General features: G+C 40.4%; 5 protein-coding genes and 1 pseudogene across 8 annotated transcripts; all 6 read left to right on the forward strand.

Annotated features, from left to right (window-relative positions):
• Positions 1-5,217: 5,217 nt before the first annotated feature.
• LOC125021616 lies at positions 5,218-7,094 on the forward strand. Of its 2 annotated transcripts, none has more exons than XM_047607741.1 (5): positions 5,218-5,280; positions 5,431-6,081; positions 6,170-6,298; positions 6,379-6,419; positions 6,530-7,094. In XM_047607741.1, the coding sequence occupies exons 1-5, from the start codon at positions 5,223-5,225 to the stop codon at positions 6,656-6,658; spliced, it is 1,008 nt and encodes a 335-aa protein (XP_047463697.1). In that variant the 5' UTR covers positions 5,218-5,222; the 3' UTR covers positions 6,659-7,094. The 2 variants fall into 2 exon arrangements, with proteins under 2 accessions (XP_047463697.1, XP_047463703.1); XM_047607747.1 differs by having other exon boundaries at positions 6,533-7,094.
• A 1,860-nt stretch (positions 7,095-8,954) lies between these two features.
• Positions 8,955-12,003, forward strand: LOC125008006 (titin-like). Its single transcript, XM_047585034.1, has 5 exons — positions 8,955-9,006; positions 10,479-11,129; positions 11,218-11,346; positions 11,427-11,467; positions 11,583-12,003. The coding sequence occupies exons 1-5, from the start codon at positions 8,955-8,957 to the stop codon at positions 11,703-11,705; spliced, it is 996 nt and encodes a 331-aa protein (XP_047440990.1). The 3' UTR covers positions 11,706-12,003.
• A 3,106-nt stretch (positions 12,004-15,109) lies between these two features.
• Positions 15,110-17,060, forward strand: LOC125021504. The gene is made up of 5 exons (XM_047607613.1): positions 15,110-15,166; positions 15,267-15,959; positions 16,038-16,166; positions 16,254-16,309; positions 16,436-17,060. Exons 1-5 carry the CDS (start codon positions 15,112-15,114, stop codon positions 16,553-16,555), a joined length of 1,053 nt encoding a protein of 350 aa, XP_047463569.1. The 5' UTR covers positions 15,110-15,111; the 3' UTR covers positions 16,556-17,060.
• Positions 17,061-18,329: 1,269 nt separating this feature from the next.
• Positions 18,330-20,508, forward strand: LOC125021586 (immunoglobulin kappa light chain-like). Of its 2 annotated transcripts, none has more exons than XM_047607708.1 (5): positions 18,330-18,615; positions 18,729-19,433; positions 19,526-19,648; positions 19,745-19,782; positions 19,902-20,508. In XM_047607708.1, exons 1-5 carry the CDS (start codon positions 18,561-18,563, stop codon positions 20,010-20,012), a joined length of 1,032 nt encoding a protein of 343 aa, XP_047463664.1. In that variant the 5' UTR covers positions 18,330-18,560; the 3' UTR covers positions 20,013-20,508. The 2 variants fall into 2 exon arrangements, with proteins under 2 accessions (XP_047463664.1, XP_047463670.1); XM_047607714.1 differs by having other exon boundaries at positions 18,335-18,615; positions 19,748-19,782.
• A 1,751-nt stretch (positions 20,509-22,259) lies between these two features.
• On the forward strand, positions 22,260-23,687 carry LOC125008081 (annotated as a pseudogene).
• Positions 23,688-24,696: 1,009 nt separating this feature from the next.
• LOC125021563 lies at positions 24,697-26,554 on the forward strand. Of its 2 annotated transcripts, XM_047607681.1 has the most exons (5): positions 24,697-24,758; positions 24,856-25,548; positions 25,641-25,766; positions 25,843-25,886; positions 26,013-26,554. In XM_047607681.1, the coding sequence occupies exons 1-5, from the start codon at positions 24,704-24,706 to the stop codon at positions 26,130-26,132; spliced, it is 1,038 nt and encodes a 345-aa protein (XP_047463637.1). In that variant the 5' UTR covers positions 24,697-24,703; the 3' UTR covers positions 26,133-26,554. The 2 variants fall into 2 exon arrangements, with proteins under 2 accessions (XP_047463637.1, XP_047463644.1); XM_047607688.1 differs by lacking the exon at positions 25,641-25,766.
• The last annotated feature ends 176 nt before the right edge of the window (positions 26,555-26,730 follow it).

Consider the following 26,730-nt stretch of genomic DNA (forward strand, 5'->3'; position numbering starts at 1 on the left):
ATTTGGTAAGAAAAAGAATGGCAGCCTTGTGTTAACGAAACAGGAACTGGAGGAGTACTTGGATGAGGTACATGAGGATGAGGAAAAGTTTAGGAAGATGGCACTCCCCTCTGATATTCCACCAAATGGGGAGAAAGGTAGTCAATGCGATGACAGCCAACCGAGGTGGAAAGAGATTCAGGAAGTGGTGAGGCGAGAAGAGCCTCTTCAGCCCTGGGACCTAATGGAGTCCCGTATCGGCTGTTTAAGAGTGCACCAGATGCACTGAGATTTCTTTGGGAGTTGATGAAGGTAGTATGGTAGAAACAGGTTATTCCCAAGACATTACGCAGAGCAGGGGGGATTTTTATTCCCAAAGAGAGGGGCTCATTAGAGATGAGTCAATTTTGACCGATCAGTCTGCTTAATGTTGAGGGGAAGGTGTTCTTCAGTGTTGTGCAAAGAGGTTGCCCAGTCACTTTGAGAAAAACGGATGGATTGATACATCTTAGGAAAAGGCTGGAATCCCTGGCTTTTTTGGATGCTTAGAGCACACCAGTATGATCCGACAGGGTGTACAATCTTTAACAATGGCAATGGAGGTGATTATTAAGGCCTCGAAATGGATGGTAGGTGGAGAAAAGCTGCATGGAGGGCGTTCTCTCCCTCCAATAAGGGCCTACATGGATGACATGACGACTGTGACGCCAACTACAGAATAAGCTAAACAGAAACCTGTAGTGGGCTGGGATGAAAGTGAAGCAGAGTAAATCTAGTATCAAGTATTTCAGTTGTTAAAGGAAAGGTAGTAGATAAGAGTTATGGTATAAATGAGGAGGTGGTTACCACAGTACTAGAGAAGTCAGTGAAGAGTTTGGGAAGGTGGTAGGATGCAAGTCTAGTGATAAAGCGCAGTTTGAAGGATTGAGGCAGGAAATGATTCCAGGTATTTTGAGCATAGATCGGTCAGTGTTCCCAGGAAAGTTAAGGTTATGGTATTTGCAGTTTGGTTTATTGCCCCAACTATGTGGCCACTGACACTATATGAAGTTCATCTGTCAAAGGTTGAGAAGCTTGAATGAATGATTTATTCATCTATCCAGAGATGGCTTGGTGTCCCAAACTGGTCAAGCAGCGCAGCCTTGTATGGGAAAAGCATACTGGAGCTCCCAGAAACTAGTCTAAGAGAGGAGTTTAAGTGTGCTAAGGCTAGGCTGGCAATTACTCTCACTCAGTCGAAAGATCCAGTAGTTAGGTGTGCAGCGCCCATGGTTAAAACAGAGAGGAAGTGGAATCCGAAAGATTAAGTGCAGTGGGTGAACTTGGAAAATCAGGTGAAAAATAGCTTTATTACATGCATTAAATTAAATTTAATTATGCATCTATAATTAAGGCTAAATGTTTTCCTGTCAGGACTGCCATACTAATCCTCCATCATTTTTAGCAGGGTTTTCGAGACGCAGACAGCCTGCATTATGCTGCTATAAATGTTAAGCAGCCCTACAGATCAAGAAGACAGAAGGGCGTTATGGACGGTATGGGTGAATGCGTGTACTCTAGCATAAAACTATAAAAACTAGCATGTGGTTTAGGAATAAAATTCAATCTTGTTGCATTTTAAGTGTAATTTAATGTAGATTTAGGTGGAAATTTTAAAATGTACTTGTGCGTCTTCCTCTTGCAGTGTGGACATGGTAGAAAAATCCATCCACACCCCAAGTTCATCCAGAAATGTATATGGCAAGGAGAAAGGTAGATTAAGGATCTTTAGTGGTTTATGGCTTCGCATATTGTCATTGGACTGTACGTGACTGTACTGTAACTTAAGTGGAGCTTTATTCTGTTTTGGACAATAAGGATATTATAGAGAGGCATCCTGCTCATCCCTGAGTGGGATGAGTGTTTCAACATTTCAATCCATGTGTGATGACTACCTTGTGTGACTTTTCCTTTACTAAAGTGATATATCTGTAATTATTTCTGTAAACTAGACATACACAAATAAAGCTATTCTGCACGAATGAAATGCTGTTTAAGTGTTTTTTACTTATTTATTTATTTTTTGTCTGAAATATTCATATCTAACTTGCGAACATGCCTGCAAAATATCTGCATGCTGGTGTAACAGGGTAGACTTGTATCAATTTTGTTGTTGGTTGGGTTGACTAGATAAAATGAAATCAATTTAGATCAAATCAAATTGGGACATCCTTTCTCAGCTTTCTATAGAGATCGGTTTAGATTTGGGAAGTCATTATTTGGTAAGGAAAAGAATGGCAGCCTGATGGTAACGAAACAGGAACTGGAGGAGTACTTGGATGAGGTATATAAAGATGAGGAAAGTTTTGGGAAGATGGCACTCCTCTCTGATATTCCACCAAATGGGGAGAAAAGTAGTCAATGCGATGACAGCCAACCGAGGTGGAAAGAGATTCAGGAAGTGGTGAGGCGCAGAAGAGCCTCTTCAGCCCTGGGACCTAATGGAGTCCCTTATCGGCTATTTAAGAGTGCACCAGATGCACTGAGCTTTCTTTGGGAGTTGATGAAGGTAGTATGGTAGAAACAGGTTATTCCCAAGACATTGCGCAGAGCAGGGGGGATTTTTATTCCCAAAGAGAGGGCCTCGTTAGAGATAAGTCAATTTAGACCGATCAGTCCGCTTGATGTTGAGGTGAAGGTGTTCTTCGGTGTTGTGCACAGAGGTTGTCCAGTTACTTCGAGAAAAATGAATGGATTGATACATCGGTGCAAAAGGCTGGAATCCCTGGGTTTTTTGGATGCTTAGAGCACACCAGTATGATCCGATAGGATGTACAATCTTTTATAATGGCAATGGAGGTGATTATTAAGGCCTCGAAATGGATGGTAGGTGGAGAAATGCTGCGTTGTCTCCCTCCAATAAGGGCCTACATTCATGACATGACAACTGTGACGCCAACTACAGAATAAGCTAAACAGAAACCTGTAGTGGGCTGGGATAAAAGTGAAGCAGAGTACATCTAGTATCAAGTATTTCAGTTGTTAAAGGAAAGGTAGTAGATAAGAGTTATGGTATAAATGAGGAGGTGGTTCCCACAGTACTAGAGAAGTCAGTGAAGAGTTTGGGAAGGTGGTATGATGCAAGTCTAGTGATAAAGCGCAGTTTGAAGGATTGAGGCAGGAAATGATTCAAGGTATTTTGAGCATAGATCGGTCAGGGCTCCCAGGAAAGTTAAGGTTATGGTATTTGCAGTTTGGTTTATTGCCCCAACTAATGTGGCCACTGACAGTATATGAAGTTCATCTGTCAAAGGTTGAGAAGCTTGAATGGATGATTTATTCATCTATCCAGAGATGGCTTGGTGTCCCACACTGGTCAAGCGGCGCAGCCTTGTATGGGAAAAGCATACTGGAGCTCCCAGAAACTAGTCTAACAGAGGAGTTTAAGTGTGCTAGGGCTAGGCTGGCGATGACTTTCACTCAGTTGAAAGATCCAGTAATTAGGTGTGCAGCACCCACGGTTAAAACAGAGAGGAAGTGGAATCCGAAAGACGCAGCACAGCAAGCACAGGCTGCCCTCAGGCATAGGGATATGATGGGTCATGTACAGCAAGGATGTGGAGGTTTGGGGCTGTCTGCATGGAAACCTCTGTAGAGCAAGGCATCAGTAGGAGAAAAGAGAAAGGTGGTAGTGGAGGAGATTCATAAGCAAGAGAAAGCAGTAAAATGTACTAAGGCAGTGTCGCAGGCTAAGCAAGGACAGTGGGTGAACTGGGAGAGTGTAGTGAAAAGGAAGTAAGAAGTAAATTCCTTATCTGCTAGAAAGGAGAACAGGCATATTATGTTTGTATGGGAGGAAGAAAAGGCCAGACTGGTGAGGATCAGGCATAGCACAGATCAGCTAAGGGTAAGCGGAGCCTGAGAGCTGAGGGACGACTTACAAGGATAGCTGATTGTCCCAGTGCCAATAGTTAGCACTCGACTGCGGCTGGACCTGTTGTTGTGGTTAAACGTAGAGAAGGTAGTGTATTTTACTGAGCTTACTGTCCCATGAGTGAGCAAATGAATTGCTGTGGCTAAGGAGTAAACATGCTAGCTAGGGAGCATGCTAAAGGTAAGATTAGTTGAGTGGTTTTAGTAGTTAGTGGTAGGGCCAAGCTAATCTCGCTAGTTGGTAGCTGACGGATAGCCTGGTGGTCAGTTTTTCAGTTGGACTGGGGACAGAAAAACTTGAGGCTTCCAGTTTCCAACCAGCAGTCAACTTTTAATATTACAAAGACTGATAAGGAAGTGGTCATTTTAACCAATCGTTTTGTGAGTTACGATGGTTGTCAGAAAATTCTCCTATAGGTCATCCCGAAGGGCATGGACAAACAACATTTGATTATATTGTCAAATGTTATAGTCTTGTTCTGTTGCATGGAAAGACGTACTACCTTCCAAGTTGCCAGAGAAGTAGGGCAATAAAGTGTCTGTGTGTGAAGTTAGTATCTACACACATTTAAGTCTTTTTGACATTGTTCCTACTCTGAATGCAGAAAATAAAATGAATAAGTACACTTAGACCTCTATGCTCTTACTTTCAGTCTTTGTCATGTAGTGGCTACTGAAGTTTATGTAGAGTTGGTTTCACTCAAACATCCAAGACCTTTAAAACATCCAATAATACTAAAATATTTGCCTTTAGGTGATCATGTTGACTTTGATCACTAAGTCTTATTGTAACAGTAGTAGTAATGGACTGCCCTAGTATATAACAACATTATGTTCCAAACAGTAGATAAATGTCGAGATTATAAAATGATCACTAACAAAAATCAATATTAAAAATAATATATGACAGATGGACACCTCTACCAGTGGGTCCAAATAAAAACATAGGATTTATTGTGTATTTGAAATGTACATGGTAAAATATCAAGCATAGATGTTACTAAACCACATGTGGTCCATTGCAAAAGTGGAGCACATGTTATCTTCAACATTAGATGGAGATGAGACTCCACTTAACACTGTTGCTAGTGTGTAAACTAGATCATGTAATTAATGTTCCCCTAGGTTTAGTATAAAGACAAGATGAAAAGCCTTCAGGTTATTCATGCAGTACCAAACTCGCGACGATAGGGTGGCAATAACATGTGATTAAGTTTCCTTAGTAGGACGTACTATTCAGTGTCACTTCAGACTAGCCAATCAAGCTCAGTCTTTTCTCTTAAGAGTAGAGATAGAGTTCAGGAGTTTTTCTTTCAACAGGGGTATTGAACATGATGACACCTACAAACTTAGTCTTTTATCTGACTTGTTTGTTCTTGGGGAAAATGGGTGAGTTGTGTTTGTGTTTGTATCCTTTACTTTGTAGTAACTCTCTTTAGGACTAAATTAGCAAAAGCGATCTTCTCTAATGGTTAATGTGGATTCTGACAGACGTTTGCTTTTGGATAATTGTCTTTTTACCATTTTGTTTGATTTCAGCCCAAAAGACTGATTTGAAATCTTCCTCATCCATTCATCAAGAGAGTCGTGTTATTTCAGTTAATGTTGGTGAGAATGTGACTTTGCAATGTTTCAATGAAGATGATGATTCTGCATGGCTTTTCTGGTACAAACAAACTATCGGACAGAAACCGAGGCTCATATCCACCTACAAAGTGGTTACAAAAAAAAGCGTATATCACTTGACAATCACAAACGCGCAAATTTCAGATTCAGCTACCTACTACTGTGCAACTAGCGATTATTATGTCTTGGATTTTGCAGAAGGGACTATTGTCAGTGTAATAAGTTTGGGTTTGTATACTAAAGCTTCAGTACATCAGTCGGCATCTGAGACTATGCAGCTCGGAGACTCTGTGACTCTAAACTGTACAGTACACACTGGAAGCTGTGGTGCAGAACACAGTGTTTACTGGTACAAAAAGGAAGAGGAATCTCATCCAGAAATTATTTATACACATGGAGTCAGGAATGATCAGTGTCAGAGGAAACACAACACACAAACACACACCTGTGTCTACAACCTATCGATGAAGAGTCTGAATCAATCTCATGCTGGGACCTACTACTGCGCTGTTGCTGCGTGTGGAGGCATTGTGTTTGGAGAGGGAACCAAGCTGGATTTTTCTCGTAAGTGATCAATATGATTTAAGTTAATTATTAATCAAAATGTGCATGAAGAGAAATATGAGTTGTGTGTCTGGTACCTGGTTCTCAGGAGATGAAGTGGAGTCTCTTGCCTTGGTGTATTACTTAAGTGGAGCATTGACATTCAGCACCATCTTAGCTATTGTACTGGCCTTCATAGTATACAAGATGTTCAACAGAAACAACAGTCAGAGTGAAGGTAAGTGATGCTCTTTGTTCTAGGTTAAATTTCCTATTCATAACTTCTAAACAAGAGCTTATTCTGTGTTTCAACCCCAGAGCCTCAAACAAAATCATCAACCCCCTCCACATCAAATCAGGTGAAATATAGCTTTATTACATGCATTAAATTAAATTTAATTATGCATCTATATTTAAGGCTAAATGTTCTCCTGTCGGGACTGCCATACTAATCCCCCATCATTTTTAGCAGGGTTTTCGAGACGCAGACAGCCTGCATTATGCTGCTATAAATGTTAAGCAGCCCTACAGATCAAGAAGACAGAAGGACGTTATGGACAGTATGGGTGAATGTGTGTACTCTAGGATAAAACTATAAAATCTAGCATGTGGTTAAGGAATAAACTGCAATTTTGTTGTACTTTAAATGAAGTTAATGTAGATTTAGGTGGAAATTTTAAAATGTACTTGTGCATCTTCCTCATGCAGTATGGACATGGTAGAAAAATCCATCCGCACCCCAAGTTTATTCAGAAATGTATATGGCAATTAGAAAGGTAGATTAAGGATCTTTAGTGGTTCATGGCTTCACATATTGTCATTAGACTGTAGATGACTTTATTGTACCTTAAGTGGAGCTTTATTCTGTTTTGGACAATAAAGATATTATAGAGAGGCATCCTGCTCATCCCTGAGTGGGATGAGTGTTTCAACATTTCAATCCATGTGTGATGACTACCTTGTGTGACTTTTCCTTTACTAAAGTGATATATCTGTAATTATTTCTGTAAACTAGACATACACAAATAAAGCTATTCTGCACGAATTAAATGCTATTTAAGTGTTTTTTACTTTTTTTTTTTTTTTTTTGTCTGGAATACTCATATCTAACTTGCGAACATGCCTGCAAAATATCTGCATGCTGGTGTAACAGGGTAGACTTGTATCAATTTTGTTGTTGGTTGGGCTGACTAGATAAAATGAAATCAATTTAGATCAAATCAAATTGGGACATCCTTTCTCAGCTTTCTATAGGGATCGGTTTAGATTTGGGAAGTCATTATTTGGTAAGGAAAAGAATGTCAGCCTGATGGTACTGAAGCAGGAACTGGAGGAGTACTTGGATGAGGTACATGAGAATGAGGAAAGGTTTAGGAAGATGGCACTCCCCTCTGATATTCCACCAAATTTGGAAAAAGGTAGTCAATGCGATGACAGCCAACCGAGGTGGAAAGAGATTCGGGAAGTGGTGAGGCGCAGAAGAGCCTCTTCAGCCCTGGGACCTAAGGGAGTCCCTTATCGGCTATTTAAGAGTGCACCAGATGCACTGAGCTTTCTTTGGGAGTTGATGAAGGTAGTATGGTAGAAACAGGTTATTCCCAAGACATTGCACAGAGCAGTGGGGATTTTTATTCCCAAAGAGAGGGGCTCGTTATAGATAAGTCAATTTAGACCGATCAGTCTCTTCTGTGTTAAGCACAGAGGTTGTCCAGTCACTTTGAGAAAAATGGATGGATTAATACATTGGTGGAAAAGGCTGGAATCCCTGGCTTTTTTGGATGCTTAGAGCACACCAGTATGATCCGACAGGGTGTACAATCTTTTACAATGGCAATGGAGGTGATTATTAAGGCCTCAAAATGGGTGGTAGGTGGAGAAAAGCTGCATGGAGGGCATTGTCTCCCCCCAATAAAGGGCCTACATGGATGACATGACAACTGCGACGCCAACTACAGAATAAGCTAAACAGAAACCTGTAGTGGGCTGGGATGAAAGTGAAGCAGAATAAATCTAGTATCAAGTATTTCAGTTGTTAAAGGAAAGGTAGTAGATAAGAGTTATGGTATAAATGAGGAAGTGGTTCCCACAGTACTAGAGAAGTCAGTGAGGAGTTTGGGAAGGTGGTATGATGCAAGTCTAGTGATAAAGCGCAGTTTGAAGGATTGAGGCAGGAAATGATTCCAGGTATTTTGAGCATAGATCGGTCAGGGCTCCCAGGAAAGTTAAGGTTATGGTGTTTGCAGTTTGGTTTATTGCCCCAACTAATGTGGCCACTGACAGTATATGAAGTTCATCTGTCAAAGGTTGAGAAGCCCGAATGGATGATTTATTCATCTATCCAGAGATGGCTTGGTGTCCCACACTGGTCAAGCGGCGCAGCCTTGTATGGGAAAAGCATACTGGAGCTCCCAGAAACTTGCCTAACAGAGGAGTTTAAGTGTGCTAAGGCTAGGCTGGCAATGACTCTCATTCAGTTGAAAGATCCAGTAGTTAGGTGTGCAGCGCCCATGGTTAAAACAGAGAAGAAGTGGAATCCGAAAGATTCAGTGCAGTGGATGAACTTGGAGAGTGTAGAGAAAAAGAAGTACGAAGTAAATTCCTTATCTGCTAGAAAGGAGAACAGGCATATTATGTTTGAATGGGAGGGAGAAAATGCCAGACAGGTGAGGATCAGTCATAGCGCAGGTCAGCTAAGGGTAAGCGGAGCCTGAGAGCTGAAGGCCAACTTACAAGGATAGCTGATTGTCCCAGTGTCAATAGTTAGCACTCGACTGCGGCCGGAACTGCTGTTGTGGTTGAAAGCAGAGAGGGTAGTGTATTTTACTGAGCTTACTGTCCCATGGCAAGACAAAGTCAAGGAGGCTAATGAGCCCAATCGAGCTAGGCATGCAGAGATGGCAGCAGAAGCTGAGCAGCGAGGGTGCATCCGTGTGCGGCCCGGCAGAGGTGAGTTGCTGTGGATTTGCAGTAAACACTATGTCCCTGTCAGTGGAGTGAGCAAGTGAATTGCTGTGGCTAAGGAGGAAACATGCTAGCTGGGGAGTATGTTAAATATAAGAGTAGTTGAGTGGTTTTAGTAGTTAGTAGCAGGGCCAAGTTAATCTCTGGGTTGCTAGTTGGTAGCTGACAGCTAGCCTCCTGGTCAGTTTTTTATTTGGACTGTGGACAGAAAACCTTGAGGCTTCCAGTTTCCAACAAGCAGTCAACTTTTAATATTACAAAGACTGATAAGGAAGTGGTCATTTTAACCAATCATTTTGTGAGTTACGATGGTTGTCAGAAAATTCTCCTATAGGTCATCCTGAAGGGCATGGACAAACAACATTTGATTATATTGTCAAGTTTTGTAGTCTTGTTCTGTTGCATGGAAAGACGTATTACCTTCCAAGTTGCCAGAGAAGTTGGGCAATAAAGTGTCTGTGTGTGAAGTTAGTATATACACTCATTTAAATCGTTTTGACATTGTTCCTACTCTGAATGCAGAAAATAAAATGAAAAAGTACACTAAGACCTCTATGCTTTTACTTTCAGTCTTTGTCATGTAGTGGCTACTGAAGTTTATGTAGAATTGGTTTCACTCAAACATCCAAGACCTTTAAAACATTAAAAAAAAAACAAAAAAACATTTAAAATATTTGTCTTTAGATGATCATGTTGACTTTCATCACTAAGTCTTATTGTAACAGTAGTAGTAATGGACTGCCCTAGTATATAACAACATTATGTTCCAAACAGTAGATAAATGTCGAGATTATAAAATGATCACTAATAAAAATCAATATCATATAATTTTTTTAATAATGTATAACAGATGGACACCTCTACCAGTGGGTCCAAATAAAAACATTGTTTATTTGAAATGTATATGGTAAAATATCAAGTATAGATGTTACTAAACCACATGTGGTCCATTGCTAAAGATGGAGCACATGTTATCTTCAACATTAGATGGAGATGAGACTCCACTTAACACTGTTGCTAGTGTGTAAACTATATCATGTAATTAATGTTTCCCTGGGTTTAGTATAAAGACAAGATGAAAAGCCTTCAGGTTATTCACGCAGTACCAAATGTGCGAAATTGTGGCAAGAACATGTGATTAAGTTTCCTTAGTAGGATGTACTATACATTGTCACTTCAGATTAGCCAATCAAACTCAGTCTTTTCTCTTAAAAGTAGAGATAGAGTTCAGGAGTTTTTCTTTCAACAAGGGTATTGAACATGATGACACCTATAAACTTAATCTTTTATCTGACATTTTTGTTCTTGGGGAAAATGGGTGAGTTGTGTTTCTGATTGTATCCTTTAGTTTGTAGTAACTCTCTTTAGGACTAAATGAGCAAAAATGATCTTCTCTAATGGTTAATGTGCATTCTGACAGACTTTTGCTTATTGTGTACCCTTTAATTTGTTTTCAGCCCAAAAGACTGATTTGAAATCTTCCTCATCTGTTCATCAAGAGAGTCGTTTCATTTCAACTAATGTTGGTGAGCAAGTGACTTTGCAATGTTTCCATGAAGGTGATGATTCTGCATCACTCTTCTGGTATAAACAAACTATCGGACAAAAACCAAGACTCATATCCACCTACAAAGTGGTTACAAGAAAAAGCATATATCACTTGACGATCGCAAATGTGCAAATTTCAGATTCAGCGACCTACTACTGTGCAACTAGCAATAATTTTGTCTTGGATTTCGCAGAAGGGACTATTGTCAGTGTAATAAGTTGGGGTTTGAATACTAAAGCTTCAGTACATCAGTCGGCATCTGAGACCGTGCAGCTCGGAGACTCTGTGACTCTGAACTGTACAGTACACACTGGAAGCTGTAGCGCAGAACACAGTGTTTACTGGTACAAAAAGGAAGAGGAATCTCATCCAGAAATTATTTATACACATGGAGTCAGGAATGATCAGTGTCAGAGGAAAGACAACACACAAACACACACCTGTGTCTACAAGTTATCGATGAAGAGTCTGAATCAATCTCATGCTGGGACCTACTACTGCGCTGTTGCTGCATGTGGAGGCATTGTGTTTGGAGAGGGAACCAAGCTGGATTTTTCTCGTGAGTGATCAATATGATTTAAGTTAATTATTAATCAAAAAATGCAGTAAGAGAAATATGAGTTGTGTGTCTGGTACCTGGTTCTCAGGAGATGAAGTGGAGTCTCTTGCCTTGGTGTATTACTTAAGTGGAGCATTGACATTCAGCACCATCTTAGTTGTTGTACTGGCCTTCATAGTATACAAGATGTTCAACAGAAACAACAGTCAGCCTGAAGGTAAGTGATGCTCTTTGTACTGGGTTATATTTGCTATTCATAACTTCTGAACAAGAGCTTATTCTGTGTTTCATCACCAGAGCCTCAAACAACATCATCAATCCCCTCCACATCAAATCAGGTGAAAAATAGCTTCACTACTTGCAATACATGACATTTAATCATGCATCTGTAATTAAAGCTTAATGTTCTCTTGTCAGTACTGGCAAACTAATCCTCCATCTTTTACCTTCTAGCAGGGTTTTCGAGATGCGGACAGCCTGCATTATGCTGCTATAAATGTTAAGCAGCCCTACAGACCAAGAAGACAGAAGGACGTTGGCATGGGTGAATGTGTGTACTCCAGCATAAAAAAGTAAAAACTAGCATGTGGTTTAGGAATAAAATGCAATTTTGTTGTATTTTAAGTGTAATTTAACGTAATTTAGATGGAAATTTCGAAATGTACTTGTGCGTCTTCCTCGTGCAGTGTGGTTCCTACAGAAGGAATCTGCATCCCAGGTTCATCCAGAACTGTATGTGGCAACTAGAAAGGTAGTTTAAGGGTGTGTTATTGGTTTATGGCTTCATGTACTGTCACTGGACTGTAGATGACTTCACTGTACCTTGAGTGGGGCTTTCTTCTGTTGTTGAAGATCAAGACATCATAGAGAGGAGGTCTTGGTAATCCCTCAGTGGGATGACTATTTCAAATGATGGCTTTTTTTTTTTTTTTTTTTTTTTTTTTTTTTTTACTAAAGCTATATTATATGTGTAATCATTTCTGGGAACGAGACATACACAAATAAAGCTATTCTGCATGAATGAAACGCTATTTTCTTAATTTCTTATTATTCTCTCTGGAACACTCTTATCTAAACTTTCCTGCTAAATATGTCTGTGAAGGTTCTAAGTCATCCAGGTCATGGTAATCCAAAAGGTGTTGAATAAGGGCAACTGGACTTGTAATCTGCCATGTATTTACAATTCAGTCTTGACTTCTATCCCCAAGAAGTTTCAACACCATTCACACCTTCAAACGGGAGGCTCCCACTGACAATAGCATTTTTAGAGCACCATTCGTAGGACAATTAGCCTAGGCCTAGGAACACAGTCCCCCCTCATAACGACGGGTAAATACCCAGCCATTATAAAATAGTGCCTCCAATTTCTCGTCAAGCAAGTTTCCTATTTAAACCTCAACTTCCCACTAGTCCCCCAGAACTGAAGAAGCTACTCGAATGAGTGGCAAAACGTCTTCAAGAAATTCTACAAGTCCATTCTACAAGGCCTTTATTCAACGCCTTTTGGATTCCAGCTGAATATCTGCATGCTGGTGTAACACGGTAAACGTGTATCGGTATTATTGTTGATTGGGTTGATTAGGTGCAAGTGTAATTGTGTGTAGACTCCTGCCTTCCAGCTGTACTTACCTAGCCAAGTACAAACTGGTGAATCAGTCTGTGATTATCTTCTGTGCAGGTATGACTGTTGACTGCTACCTTCATGCAAAAAGCCTTTGTGTTTTGTATTGTGCCACTATTTTTGTGTTGATCAGTCAGCCTGTGATTATCCTCTGTACAGTGCGTGTGTTGTGGCTGCTGTTGGTTTCCTGATGACTTCGCCTATTGAGCTTGCTTGGTTCTTGGAGAGCTGTATGGTTCAGAGTGGTGGCTGTTTTGTAGAGCCCCATAAACCACAGTCTGAGGCTGTCACTGAACACTGGCCGACCCCCAACAGCTTTTGGGAGTGCAAATTTTGACTTCGCCCCTGTCCCAGAGGAAAAGTCAAACACCCAGCCATACAATCTACCCCCCTCATTGAACTGGCTTTTAGCTTCCTCATCGGGACTCTCCTAAGTTCCTAACCCTAGCCCATTTTTGTTTAATTTTAAGAGGTCATTTAACACTAAAATAAATAAATAAATATATATATTTCAAATCCTTCATCTGCCCCATTTCCCATTAGTTGATCAATCTCAATCTGAGGATGGGGTACACTAGTCATTGTGAGCATGTTAGCATGAATCTTTAATATTAAGCACAAGGAACCATTGTGGGTACTAACATGGTAGAAGTGTCTGTATTTTGTCTGTCGGTGTGGTGACCTTGTGTTTCCAGTTGGGTTGGGAAGGCGCTAGCAGATTCACACTAATCCATTTAAACGTACCATATTTGTGAAGGTTTTGTACTGAAGTCGAACAGCAACATGGGAGTATTTTTATATAACAAGTTTGTCGATGTTTTCAGACCCAGAGGGGGGAGGGGAATTACGGGACTCCTCCAAACAAAGTTTTTCCTTGCATGGCGTAGCCAGAGTTAATTATTTGGGTCCACATTTGAGTGTGGCATTGGGATTTAATTACATTGACATATTCTGCTCTGTTTTTTTTTTTTTTCAATATCTTTTACAAGAAATGTGGTGGAATCTAAGCATTATGCTTCCCTGACAGCAGGTGTTTTATTGAAAACATAATCAGCTCCACACATGACGTGAATGACTGTGTGGCTGTTCACCTTTTGACCCCTGCTGCAGGAAGCCCATCCAATTTGATTGCCTTGTACAGGTAAAATGAATCCTGATCAGAGTGACTCTAGACCAGAAAGGGAGGGGACACTTGCCTTTGTTGCTTGTTCATGGCAACAAACGTTGCTTAGGGTTTATTAGAGTTACTGTAGAAAACGATGACTCATACTGGCATTTCATTCTTAAAGAGGAGCAAACCTTTCGTAGCTTTAGAAATGAGTTCCTGTTAAAGGGTCCTTGTCAATTGGGGGGGGATCATACAGTACATAAGCCCTACTTTCTCATAGTGGCAAAAACAGGATGTAACACTTGGATTAAGTGGGTAACGTGTCTGAGTAAAAATGTACAAAATGCTAAGCAGGAACAAGAGCAGGTTGAAAGGAAGTTGTTTTTCTTTTTAGGGGAAAGTGAGTTCCCTTAATTCGGTTACTATAGACAGTCATTGCAGGGTATTTAGTTGAGGGAGTCATGTCGCTGGATTTGATTGTACAAATGGTCACAGAATGTTTGGTTATGTTTCCAGGTCAGAGATTGGTATCACGATGCTCTCTGGGTCAAACTATGAACACACAAAGATGATTGTGTAAGATTCCTTTCACATATGAGGCCTAGATGAGCAAGATGAACAAGATAGCAGCCATTGTGGTTTTCAGCAGGATGTGTACTTAAACCCCCACGGAGGTAGGAGTGTAAGTACACATCCTGGATCTGATTATCCAAAGACCATTACTACAGTGACCACTCACAGTAAATGGACAAAGACAGTTTCATCATTAATTTTTGATACAAGAAGATACTAATGCTATTACTAGTTAACCACCAATAAAAGGTCTGTTTTTATTTGACTCTGAATGTTGTTATGACAAATTATATTATTTATAAAAAAAGAAATTTTGGTTCACAGTGTCATGCTTATTGACTGGATGATAGCTAATATATAAGTATGAACAAATTTCTCTTTTCAATATCTCATACAACCCAGAAAACATCTTGAAATGAAGGTTGGAGAATGCAGAGATTGAAGATTAGAATTAAGCACTGCTGCATTTGTTTTAAGTCTCATGTCAAGATGAGGACTTATTCTGAGAACTTCTTTTCATTTACAACATGATGTGATCATGTTCTACACGACATAGAGTGTCAGAACACTCAGTGTCAGGACACAGTGTCATCTCTGTGTAGCCAATCAGATGCATTCTTGTCTGTTAAGAGCGGAGAAACTGTCCATCTTCTTTCACTCAGTGCAGATATTTGAACACAATGGCACCTCTAGTGTTTGCATCATTTCTTTCATGTCTAATTTTGGGGACAATGGGTAAGTTATATATTTCTTCTGTCTTTTAGAAACACCACTCACAGTTCATTACATTAACTATGGAATTGCTTTGTCTTTCATTCCACTTTAATTCAAACAGCTGATCCGATGTTGTCCTCATCTGTTCACCAAGAGATGCGTTTGGTGGCAGCTCACGTTGGCGACAGAGTGACATTAAAATGTTTCTTTAAGAGTAATGTTGTCCCATATCTTTACTGGTTTAAGCAAACTGTGGGACAGAAGCCAAGACTCATCTCGGCTTTCTACAAATACAAAAACACCACCTTCTATGATGAGTTCAAGGACAATACACGGTTCAGTCTAGAAACGGGAAATGGCAAAAACCACTTGACGATCACAGATTTGCGTATTTCAGATTCAGCTATTTACTATTGTGTTTATAATTTACACATATTAGAATTTCTAGACGGCTGTATTGTCATTGTAGAGGGCTCAGGTTCGAACATCCAAGCATCGGTCCAACAATCAACCTCCGTCACCGTCCAGCCAGGAGACTCTGTGACTCTGAACTGTACAGTACACACTGGGACCTGTGATGAAGAACACAGTGTTTACTGGTTCAAAAACAAAGAGGAATCTCATCCAGGGGTCATTTACGCCCACGGAGTCAGGAATGATCAGTGTGAGAAGAAAAACAACACACGAACAAACAACTGTGTCTACAACCTGCCGATGAAGAGCCTGAATGAATCTCATGCTGGGACCTACTACTGTGCTGTTGCCTCATGTGGACAGATACTGTTTGGAAATGGGACCACGCTGGACTTTGAAGGTGAGTGACCTTTCTAGCAGGAATAATTGAACACATTTTAAATTGATTTTCAAAACGATCTCTGCTTTTAAAACCAAGATCCATCAGGATTTGCAAGTGAGGCGAACAGGCTGGTGTTGGTGTATGTCTTGAGTGGAGCTTTGACATTTGCCACCATGCTGAGTGTTTCTCTGGCTTTCATACTGTACCAGAGGAACAAATCCACAGGTAACTGCTTTTTAAAAGAGCTACAAGAAGCTTAAGAATGTTTTTCACCTCATTTGACTTTTCGATAAAACCATTTTACTTTATCAGTTTCACAAACAGACTCTCAGACGAGGTTCTCCCCTCCTCCCACAACACATGCAGAGGTAAATTCAGTTTTTTATTTTGGTATTTTCGAACATTTTGCCTCACAATTATCTGTTGTGGACATTGTTTTTATGCATGTCTGGTAGAATATTACTGATCTACTATTTTTTTGCATGTTTTACCAGAGTAACCAAGATGCCGAAAGTCTCCACTACGCTGCTTTAAATGTTAACCTGCACCTCACATCGAGAAGACAGAGAAACAACACCAACAGTGAATGTGTTTACTCTAGTATTAGAGCGTAAAGAGGGACACTGAGGGCCAGATCTACTCAAGGTTTGTGTGTATAAAAACGCGTGCAAACTCACTGCACGCGCATAAAAACGTACAAACTGATTTACTAACTAGAGTTGCATCTTTCAAAAATAGTGCAAAATAGCATCCAGTTAGCACGTTTACCTCAATGGATATGCAATATGGGGCGTTTACATGCAATGCCGGGAGGAAAAAATGCAAATATAGTAATTTAGCACACGCAAAGCGATTTATCAAACCTGAAAGTAATTTTCCTAATAGAAATTGCGTCTATACCGTAACCATCTGCGCTGTCTACACCGTACAGCAGACAACTTTGGTGTTAACAGCACATGTCATTTTGAGCTTGCGGTCTCAACGGTAAACACCAATAGCAGACGCAAAACCGTCATTTACATACGGCCGTTTGCACCCGTTGCCATTTATGCAATCAGTCTTAGCAAATCAGCTGCAGTTCCAGCCCACACGCAAAATTCTTTGGCATTTTAGTAGATCTGGAGCTATGCGTACTGACTGAGTGAGAAAGCAATTTCTAAGGAGCTCTTTGGAGATGTGATGCATCTGATCTGGAGATTACCACCTGTTTGTGCTTCCAGTGTGGCAAGATATAGAGATAAACACATAAGAACGTTTTTTCTCTTGCTGATTTTGTCGGTGTGGTCTAAACCATGTCGTCAGTGTCACCTTTGAAGTCAGTGCCATCAAGTGGGCGGAAAAACAAGAAACAGTTGAGAAAGTGTAATTATAGGCATATCCACGCCCATTTTGCATTACTGGGCCTTTACTGATCAAATAACCCTATGTATTCAACACATTTAGACATTATTTTGATCTTACGTCCAATCTATGGAAGTGGCTTGACTAGCTTTGTTACACATGCCACTGTGTGTGCTGGGGAACAAATGTGAATGATCTTATCCACCCTCAGTAATATATGTAGTCAGTGTGGACTGACTATTGGTGTAATGGTACTTTAAAAGTTAAAAAATACATGTCAGAAAGCTGACCAGCCTGACTAGTGTGACATAATACCCCATCAACTGGTACAACTTGGTATTACAAGACAGGAGCTAGCTGTTAGCATGCCAAACTTAAGTAGATATTTCTACAATACAGTAATGTAGACATCCTTGACATAGTATCATAGCTTTTAATTGTTCTATACTGTGCTCATTTTTATTTGAGGGAATTTAGATTTCTTCTTTAAAGCTACAATGTGCAATATTTACGTATAAATGAACCTGACGTTGAATTCACACAAAGATGACTGAGATAATCGATGCCAAGTAGATCACTTTGCATTTCACAGTATTCCCTGTGCACTGCTGCGGCAGTAGAAATGTGTTTTACATCAACCTGTGTCTGTGGCAGCATGTGGACATGTGAAGCAGCCTATTTCTGAGAAACTAAGGCTACAGATTCCATGGATTCACTGTCATCACTTAGCTAACAATGAGATTTCCAATGAATAAGATGAAAAAGATACCCATCATTCAAAAATTAGTCCATCTTCACTTTACTTTGTATTGTTTTCACCTTACTTCAACAACAACTGTTCGTTACTTTATGTGCCTGTGGTTCCCAAAAAAGAAATTGTATGCTCGACTTTTCTGTGTTAAAATAAAAAAGTGTTCACTCTATCATAGTCTCACTCAGGGATCAAATCCTGCGCGTTGATGTCTCTAGTGCATTTAACAGGTACTGAGCCTGGCAATGCTCCACTTTGCTCTAGTGTTTACACATTATTGTTCTTTTTTTATCTTATGATTGAAAGGGTGATGCTAACAACAGCAGTATCATGTTCTAAATACGGTCAGTATGTGATTCTGTTTAGGGAACCACATCTCAGGGTAGGTAGTGTGAAATTTAGACCATATTTCCTATATGGTGTATAGAGCATGCTGTGACTACAGATAGCCAATCAAAATCAGTCTGGTGTGTGAAGTGAGGAGTAAAGTCAAAGTTCTCTTCATTCGACACTGCACCTCGATCACTATGACACCTCCCAGGTTTGTTTTGTATCTGACATGGCTGTTCTTGAAGAAAATTGGTGAGTTACATTTCTTCTGTCTCTAACATGCGTCCTTTATGATCTCAATGTTTAAGGTGAATTTACTTTCTGTGAATGTAACGCCGCACTTGCTTTGTCTCATTTCTTATCAGCTCAGGCAACTAATGAGAATTTCTCCTCGTCTCCTCGTCAAGAGAAGCGCTTTGTGTCTGCTAATGTTGGCGACAGTTTGACTTTAAAATGTTTCTATGAGCACAAGGATGCTACGAGGTTTTACTGGTACAAGCAAAGTCTGGGACAGAAACCAAGGCTCGTCTCTACTGTCTATATGTTTAATAAAAATGGAACTTTAGATAATGAGTTCAAGGACAATCCACGCTTCCGAGTGGATTCTTCGATGGGTAACAATCACCTGCATATAACAAATTTGCAAATTTCCGACTCCGGTACTTACTTCTGTGCAAGAAAGGTTTCATTAAGTATTACATTCGAAGAGGGCACTTTAGTAATTGTAAAAGGTTCAGGTTTAAGCATTAAAGCATTAGTCCATCAATCAGATTCTGAGACCGTCCAGCAGGGAGACTCTGTGACTCTGAACTGTACCATACACACTGGGACCTGGGATGGAGAACACCGTGTATACTGGTTCAAAGACGCTGAAGAACCTCAACCAGGACTCATTTACACCAATAGAGACAAGACTGATCAGTGTATGAGGGAAAACAACAAAACACACACCTGTGTCTACAACCTGCCGATAAGGAGCGTCAATCGGTCTCATGCTGGAATCTACTACTGTGCCGTTGCCTCATGTGGACACATACAATTTGGAAATGGGACGAAGCTGGAATTCGAGGGTATGAAACACTCCAGCAGAAGACCTCTTATTTAATAGTCCTCATTCGTCGAACCTCTGAAACTTCTGCTCCTCATGTCTTACTCCCTACAGATGAGGTGAAATCTCTTGTCATGGTGTACGTCTTGAGCGGAGCCTTGGTATTCACCACCACCCTGGTTGTTGTGCTGATGCTCTTGCTGTGCAAGGTTAGGAAGAAGAACAGCTCCCATTCAGGTACAGGCAACAGGTGCAACATAAATCCAACAACTCGTATTCACTGATTTTTTTTAAACAAAAAATATTAAAATTGATCTTTCTGTGTTTCACAAGCAGATTTTCAAGCGAGGTTTTCAGCTCCCTGTGCAGAGGTAAATTTGATATAATTGCTCTGAATTTACATCCAAACTTATTTTTATTGGATAGCTATTCTTTAAAATTCCAACCAGAACCATATTCTAATCTATATTTTGCAATTTGCCATTACCAGGTTAACCAAGACACTCTCCACTATGCTGCTTTAAGTGTAAACCAGTCCCGCAAATCAAGAAGACAGAAGAGCATCGATACCGAATGTGTTTACTCCAGGGTGGCACAGTAGAAATTGCACGTATTTCTAATGTCAGCAAAATGCCCAAATGAACATGACTTTTTGTTTCTGGACTTTAAAGAGATCTGACGATCACCACATTTTCTGTGAAAAGCAGATCTTAAAGAGGAAGATTCTTAAAGTTTTCAAGGAGTTTCAGATTATGGTGTTCTGCTAGCAGCTTCCAGTCTGGAAGATGTTGCCTGGCGCCATTTCCCACCATTAAAATTCAGGTTATGGAGCAGAATTCTATGCCACAAGTCAACACCAGGAAACCAAAGAACAGTCTATTTTGCCCTTTGTTTTTGTGACTTAAAGGATGTCTAAAACTCGTTTTTTTTTCTTTTTCCCTTAAATGTAATATTATGTTGTTTTTGATACTACTTGATGCTGTACAACAAGCCTGCTTTGTGCTTTGAGGACCACGGCAGAAATAAGCAGCATAATTTGACGATCAAATGTTGTGCATTTCACACCTAATAATAAAAAAAACTGATCTATTTATGGAAACTGAACTACTATGTGTGTGTCCCTCTTTTTTCAAAGCGTCTTTATTGTTTTGCATTTGAATGAATATTTTACAGATAGTTAGATTCTGTCCAGGAAACCCTTGGGGCAGGTTACTACTATATATGTTCAAATCCAGCTGGTACTCCGGCCTCCTTCCACCTTCCAAAGCTCTTCATTGGTTCATTGGTGATTCTAAATTGGCTGCAGCTGTGAGTGTGAATGGTTGTCTGCCTCTCTCTGTGTTAGCCCTGCGATAGACCTGTCCAGGGTGTACCCCGCGTCTTGACCAATGACAACTGGGACAATCTCCAGTCCCTTGGCGACCCTTGTTGAGTTCTTGATAACAGATAATAATGCAATAATGAAACTTACAAAGCACTGACCAAATACCAAGAATGAGAACTACCTGTAACAGTCCAAAAACGTAGGTCTCTATTTAAACAATTCCTTTAGAGCTGTTGCCCCATTGCCTATATTTATAAGACAAGCAGGAGAGCGTTGGATGTTTATTGAGTCTAAAGACGTCATGGGTGAACACAAATAGGTCTTTCATAGAAAACTATGGGTTCATAGTGAAAACACGCCAGTTTGGAAGGATTTGTCCTGCGTATGGGTTGAGCTAATAAGCAGTGCTTTCCCCTCAACGTCCACGACCTACGAGCGAAGAACCTTGTCTGACAAAGTGAATGCTCTGAATGCTTTGAACGCAGAGTGAAGCTAGTAGGAGTGCACAGACGACAAAGATCCCTCTTCAAAACCAAAAGATAAAAGGTGACATGTAAAGCAGCCGTGCTTCTGTTTCCTGAGGAAGTGAAACTGGCCTTTTCCAGGTTGTCGCCACCAGACGTCAGATGCCATTTGCATGAAGAAGTTGAGCTTTGCTCAACTCAACGATTTGTGTCAACTTGCTTCAGCGTCGCTCGCTCGCTCGGTTTTTAGGTCTCTGTGGTTCTTGGCAGGATGTTCGGGTGTGTGCGTGCGTTCACATGATGTCAATAAACCTTAACGTGAAGACCACATAAACACTCGAAAACATGGCAGTCACTTTTCTAGTAAAAAGCAGTAAAACAAGCACCGCTGCATACAAAATTAAAAGTACTACTAACTATGGAAGAGACAGCCTATTGCAACAAGAAACATTTATCTCCTGATACCATTCCTGTCCAACTTTATCCCGATGAAAACAGTCTTGGTTTCTCTTTACTATTGCCAACACCCAAAAGACAGTTTTGGTGAATGTAGTTTTGCTGCAGCATTGGATACAGAAAAGGGTGACGTGAGTTCATAGAGCCTAAAATACCACCTGCTAGCCAAACACACAGCTAATACCAAGTCCTCCCCCTCGCCAAAGGCAGACCACAGCAGATAGTTTGAAATATAGGCACAATATAGAGTGTAAGCATGCTGTACCTTAGTGGTTATTCTTTTTTTTCTTCTTCTTTTTGTTTAGCAAATTTGTCCATTCCAATGTTGATAAGATGAAAGTGTTCATTTAAGGTACAATCGGAACAGATTTGAAAAATAATTAATTGCAACTATGGATAATCATTTTCATTATGTCTTTAATGTTTAAGTAGTTACATTCTCCATCTGTCTACAACTGATTTTTTTTTTTTTAAGAAACAAATTGACACTGTAGGTGGCAGTGTACATGTGCGTCCTCTTTGGCCAATGGAAAATGGTCTTGTCTCTTTAGAGTGGAGAGAGTATTGAGATGTTTTTTCATTCAACACAACAGTCTGAACAACAATGACGTCTCCAAAGATTGTATTCAGCCTGACATGTCTGCTCTTGGGTGTAATAGGTGAGTTTTTGTGGCTCATATTCATATTGTGGTTTTAGAGTTTATCGTAACTTCTTATGACGTAGTTTAATATCCGTTCATTTTGATTACAATGTCTTTCTATACTATGAAAATATTGTAATTTGTAAACTACAGGGCAGATGACCGGACCAAAACCATCCTCGCCGTTACATCAGGAGAGAATGTTTCGGCTAATGTCGGTGACATGATAACTTTGCAGTGTTTTCATGAAGGCGACACCGCAGGGCTTTACTGGTATAAACAGAGTCTGGGGCAGAAACCAGTTCTCATCTCTACCTTCTACAGATTTGAAAGAAATGCCGCCTTTTATAATGAATTCAAAAATGATCCCCGCTTCACACTGGACATCGAAAATAGCAAACACCACCTGAAGATATCAAATGTGCGTACTTCAGACTCAGCCACATATTACTGCGCGAGTAGCCACGTTTTTATTTTGGAATTTGCTCAGGGCACCACTCTCAGTGTGATGGGTTCAGCTTTAAATGTTAATGCTTCGGTTCATCAGTCGGCTTCTGAGACCGTCCAGCCTGGAGGCTCTGTGACTCTGAACTGTACAGTACACACTGAGTCTGTGCAGAACACAGAGTTTACTGGTTCAAAGACTCTGAAGAATCTCATCCTGGGATCATTTACACCGATGGAGGCAGGAATAATCAGTGTAAGAGGACTCCCTATAAAATAACACACACCTGTGTCTACAACCTGCCAATGGAGAACGTCAGTCTTTCTCAGTCCGGGATCTACTACTGCGCTGTTGCCTCATGTGGACACATAGTGTTTGGAAATGGGACCAAACTGAACTTCGAGGGTAAGTCTTTTAGCTTTTTCATAATATGGTTTGGTCTCATTTGATGAACTGCGATTGCACTTCGTGTTACACAAACCAAGTGTCTCCATCTCTGGTTTTGAAGTTGAGCAGGGTCATCCTGTCTTGGTGTATTTCTTGAGCGGAGCTTTGATGTTCACCACCGCGTTCAGTGTCATATCAACTTATTTAATGTGTAGGATGAACAAGAGAAACAGCTCCATGGGTAAGTGGTGCCATTCACATCCTACAGTTCTCTTGTAGAAAAGCATTCAGGATGGATTTTATTCTTGGATTTTTTCTCCCTAGAGCCTGAAGCAGGATTCCCTTTAAGCTCACAGATGAGTTACAAATTATACAGAAAGAATGTCTGTAGGACAGTAAATTTCTACCGGGCCACTATTTCAATCTATTTTGTTATCAGGGCGGCCAGGAGGAGGGCGACATCCATTATGCTGCTCTAAGGGTAAACAAATCTAACAGATCAAGGAGACAGACGAGCAGCATAAGGAATGAATGCGTGTACTCCAGCGTAAAACATTAGAACTGGATTTGTCATTCATTCTACGTAAGTTTGATTGATATCTCAACATCATTCATACCATAACATCTGCTTTCAGGCTGAGATTTATTACAAGTTGCTTGTATTCCTGAGGCCTCCTCTCTATCCTTCTCTTGTAGATGATCCAGGCATTTGATTTGGTTCCTTCTTCTTCTCGATGGTTTCATTCAGTTTTCGGTTTCACCACGATGGTGAAATTTGGTGAAGAGCACCTGACTTGTATTTTTCTGCTTTTGCTTTGCAACAGTTTACAAGTTTGCCTCCGACTAGCTCAACAGTTATATGAATACATGGCTTTAAATGGTTTTATGTGTTATGCCACCAATGCTGCTCCAATAAAGGAACTGCAGTTCTTAAATATTTCATATGATGCTTAATTTAACCTCTTTATCAGAGCTGAAAGTATGTGCCCTTTAATCCTGTATAAATTAGACAACTATTATGTTTCTGTAAACAGCTAAAAATAGCATGCGAACAAATAAGAGGCTAAACACAGTTAGCAAATAAGTGCTAACTAACACTTTTAATAATTTAACAAGGATATTTTTATAGATATTATACATATGATCAGAATCTTACCCAAAGCACATAAAGGCATACAATGGTTATTGTTAACTATTGTTATTGTAGATTATTACTGTTTAATACTAACTGGAAAAACGCCTTAATATACATTTTAGACTAAACACACCACGCATGGTGAACCAAATTTACGTCATAAATAAGAAATCGGTTCTTATTGTTTAGATTAGTATGTAAGAATGGTTCTATATTTTTGTTTATAAGTGAATAAACATAATAAAAGAAATGAAAAATTTCCGTCCTTCATTACCTCCACATCATTTTTTCTTGCGCTTCACTCGTTCGCTGGAAGTGAGCACGTGATTTAAACAGGACACGCTGTGTCACGCCTGGTTGACCAACCAAGGACGGCGCCGACGACGAATAGGGAACTCAGAATCGAGACTCTCTTCATTCAGCACACCGCTGCAGAAACAATGACATCTGCAAAGCTCGTCCTCTGTCTGACCTGGTTGCTCTTTGGGCAAATGGGTGAGCATGTGAATGCTTCTTTGTATCTTTTGGAGTGCATTACCATGTTTGCATGTGTGATTAACAGGCATTTGCTTTGTCTCTCATTTCACTTCAGCTAAAATCGTCTCACCTGTTTGCCAAGAGAACACATTTAAGTCCATTAAGAGTGGAGAAAACTTGACCTTGCCATGTCCATATGAAAGCCGTGCTGCTGCAAGGATTCACTGGTATAAGCAAACTTTGGGACAGAAACCAAGGCTCATCTCAACCATCGACGTGAATGGCACAAATCCTGTGAACTACAATGAGTTCGAAAAGGATCCACGCTTTACAGTGGATACGCGAAATGACACATATCCCTTGATTGTCACAAATGTGACAATTTCAGACTCTGCTACTTACTACTGTGCAACCAGCGCAACTAGAGACGCTTTAGTCCTGACTTTTGAAAAAGGGACCGTCGTCGCGGTATGGCAGGGAGGTTTGAACTCTTCAGTCCAGCCAACACCTGACACCACCCAACTGAAATGTTCTGTGACCGTGAGCTGTGGAGGAAACGCCGGGCTCTGTGATGGAGAACACAGTGTTTACTGGTTTGAAGTCTCTGGAGGATACCATCCAAGAGTCATTTACTCTCACACAGGCAGGAATGATCAGTGTGAGAGGAAAAACAGCACGAAAGCATACACCTGCGTCTACACTTTGCCAATGAAGAGCCTCAATCTGCCTCATAATGGGACCTACTACTGCGCTGTGGCTTCGTATGGATGCATGGTGTTTGGAGACAGGATTGAGCTGGACATAGAGGGTAAGTGAGCTTTTCTGGAGGACCAGTCTCATTTTTTAAGTGTAATGTTCTGTATAAGGCAGAAGCTCCGTAATGTCTCCTGGTGTCTGCAGAAGAGGTGAACTTTCTTGTCTTGGTGCACGTCCTGAGCGGAGCCCTGGCATTCGCCACATTTCTGGTTCTTCTACTGGCGTTCTTAATGTGCCTGATCGCCAAGAGAACCTGCTGCGCATGCGCAGGTACCGCATCTGCTTTTTGTTCGTAGCTGACGAAGAATCACACACAGAGCATTTTTCATTTTTTTTTTCTTTTCAGATTCAGATTCAAGAATTTCACCCCCTTCCACAACAAATGCAGAGGTATGTGATTTTGTTGTGATTAGATATTGTGTTAGCATTCAGTTGTTTTTATCGTGCAGCATTTCCCACAATTTTTACTCCCTCGAGTTCTATATTGTGATTCTCTGGTTCCTGTTTGATCGCTAGGGCGAGCAAAATGAAGAAGACGTCCATTACGCAGCTTTGAGGCACCACAACATTAAAAGATCGAGAAGACAGAGAAACGATGTAGAGACTGAATGTGTGTATTCCAGTATAAAGCAGTAGAACAGAGGTGTCTTTATTTTTCAATGGAGAGCTGTGGAGACCTATGCAGAGCTGTTTCAGGCCAATAACTATGGGTAAAATATGCTTGACACACGGTTGTTCTTTAAGAGACAGATAGCCCGTATAACAGCTTTCTATTTAAGAGCTAGCATTGATTTTCTTATAAAAAGAGTTGGCAGTAGTTTTGGATTGCTTCATAGTGAGGGCGATGGGTGGGGTTTATATTTTGAGGTTGTCATATAAGTAATTTTACAAATCACATATGTGTATACAAACTTGTGCCCGCTGTGTTGTATAAAATATATATTTTTTTGCAGTTAGGCTAAAATGCTTACCAATTTTGGCGTATTTTAACAGAATTTTGTGTCAGTTGTTGCTTTACTTTGCCTATTGGTTTGATAAAGGAATGCTTACAGTTTCAAGTGTGTAGTTTCTTTGTTTCTTTGATTTGTCAGCACCTACTGCAACTAGGGGTCATTCTCTGATCACTGGAGTCGGTCGCAACTTTGTGTAGTTACCTGACCACACGAATCAGCTGTAGGATACACAATGAGGCTGTCACCTTGAGCACTGATGGTAGAAATTGGAGACGTTTAAC

This window comes from Mugil cephalus, chromosome 1 (genome assembly GCF_022458985.1).
Source record: "Mugil cephalus isolate CIBA_MC_2020 chromosome 1, CIBA_Mcephalus_1.1, whole genome shotgun sequence".
Taxonomy (NCBI): domain Eukaryota; kingdom Metazoa; phylum Chordata; class Actinopteri; order Mugiliformes; family Mugilidae; genus Mugil; species Mugil cephalus.

What these genes read in the sequence shown, in the direction of transcription:
- LOC125021616 (XM_047607741.1), top strand. Translation starts at nt 5,223, where the DNA reads ATGATGACACCTACAAACTTAGTCTTTTATCTGACTTGTTTGTTCTTG. An exon ending in TTTGTTCTTGGGGAAAATGG is followed by an intron (nt 5,281 to 5,430) that starts GTGAGTTGTGTT and finishes GTTTGATTTCAG; the next exon opens with CCCAAAAGACTGATTTGAAA. An exon ending in CCCCCTCCACATCAAATCAG is followed by an intron (nt 6,420 to 6,529) that starts GTGAAATATAGC and finishes CATCATTTTTAG; the next exon opens with CAGGGTTTTCGAGACGCAGA.
- LOC125008006 (XM_047585034.1), top strand. Translation starts at nt 8,955, where the DNA reads ATGGCAGCAGAAGCTGAGCAGCGAGGGTGCATCCGTGTGCGGCCCGGC. An exon ending in CCGTGTGCGGCCCGGCAGAG is followed by an intron (nt 9,007 to 10,478) that starts GTGAGTTGCTGT and finishes ATTTGTTTTCAG; the next exon opens with CCCAAAAGACTGATTTGAAA. An exon ending in TCCCCTCCACATCAAATCAG is followed by an intron (nt 11,468 to 11,582) that starts GTGAAAAATAGC and finishes TTTACCTTCTAG; the next exon opens with CAGGGTTTTCGAGATGCGGA.
- LOC125021504 (XM_047607613.1), top strand. Translation starts at nt 15,112, where the DNA reads ATGGCACCTCTAGTGTTTGCATCATTTCTTTCATGTCTAATTTTGGGG. An exon ending in GACCACGCTGGACTTTGAAG is followed by an intron (nt 15,960 to 16,037) that starts GTGAGTGACCTT and finishes TTTAAAACCAAG; the next exon opens with ATCCATCAGGATTTGCAAGT. An exon ending in CTCCCACAACACATGCAGAG is followed by an intron (nt 16,310 to 16,435) that starts GTAAATTCAGTT and finishes ATGTTTTACCAG; the next exon opens with AGTAACCAAGATGCCGAAAG.
- LOC125021586 (XM_047607708.1), top strand. Translation starts at nt 18,561, where the DNA reads ATGACACCTCCCAGGTTTGTTTTGTATCTGACATGGCTGTTCTTGAAG. An exon ending in GCTGTTCTTGAAGAAAATTG is followed by an intron (nt 18,616 to 18,728) that starts GTGAGTTACATT and finishes ATTTCTTATCAG; the next exon opens with CTCAGGCAACTAATGAGAAT. An exon ending in GAAGAACAGCTCCCATTCAG is followed by an intron (nt 19,649 to 19,744) that starts GTACAGGCAACA and finishes GTGTTTCACAAG; the next exon opens with CAGATTTTCAAGCGAGGTTT.
- LOC125021563 (XM_047607681.1), top strand. Translation starts at nt 24,704, where the DNA reads ATGACATCTGCAAAGCTCGTCCTCTGTCTGACCTGGTTGCTCTTTGGG. An exon ending in GTTGCTCTTTGGGCAAATGG is followed by an intron (nt 24,759 to 24,855) that starts GTGAGCATGTGA and finishes ATTTCACTTCAG; the next exon opens with CTAAAATCGTCTCACCTGTT. An exon ending in AACCTGCTGCGCATGCGCAG is followed by an intron (nt 25,767 to 25,842) that starts GTACCGCATCTG and finishes TTTTCTTTTCAG; the next exon opens with ATTCAGATTCAAGAATTTCA.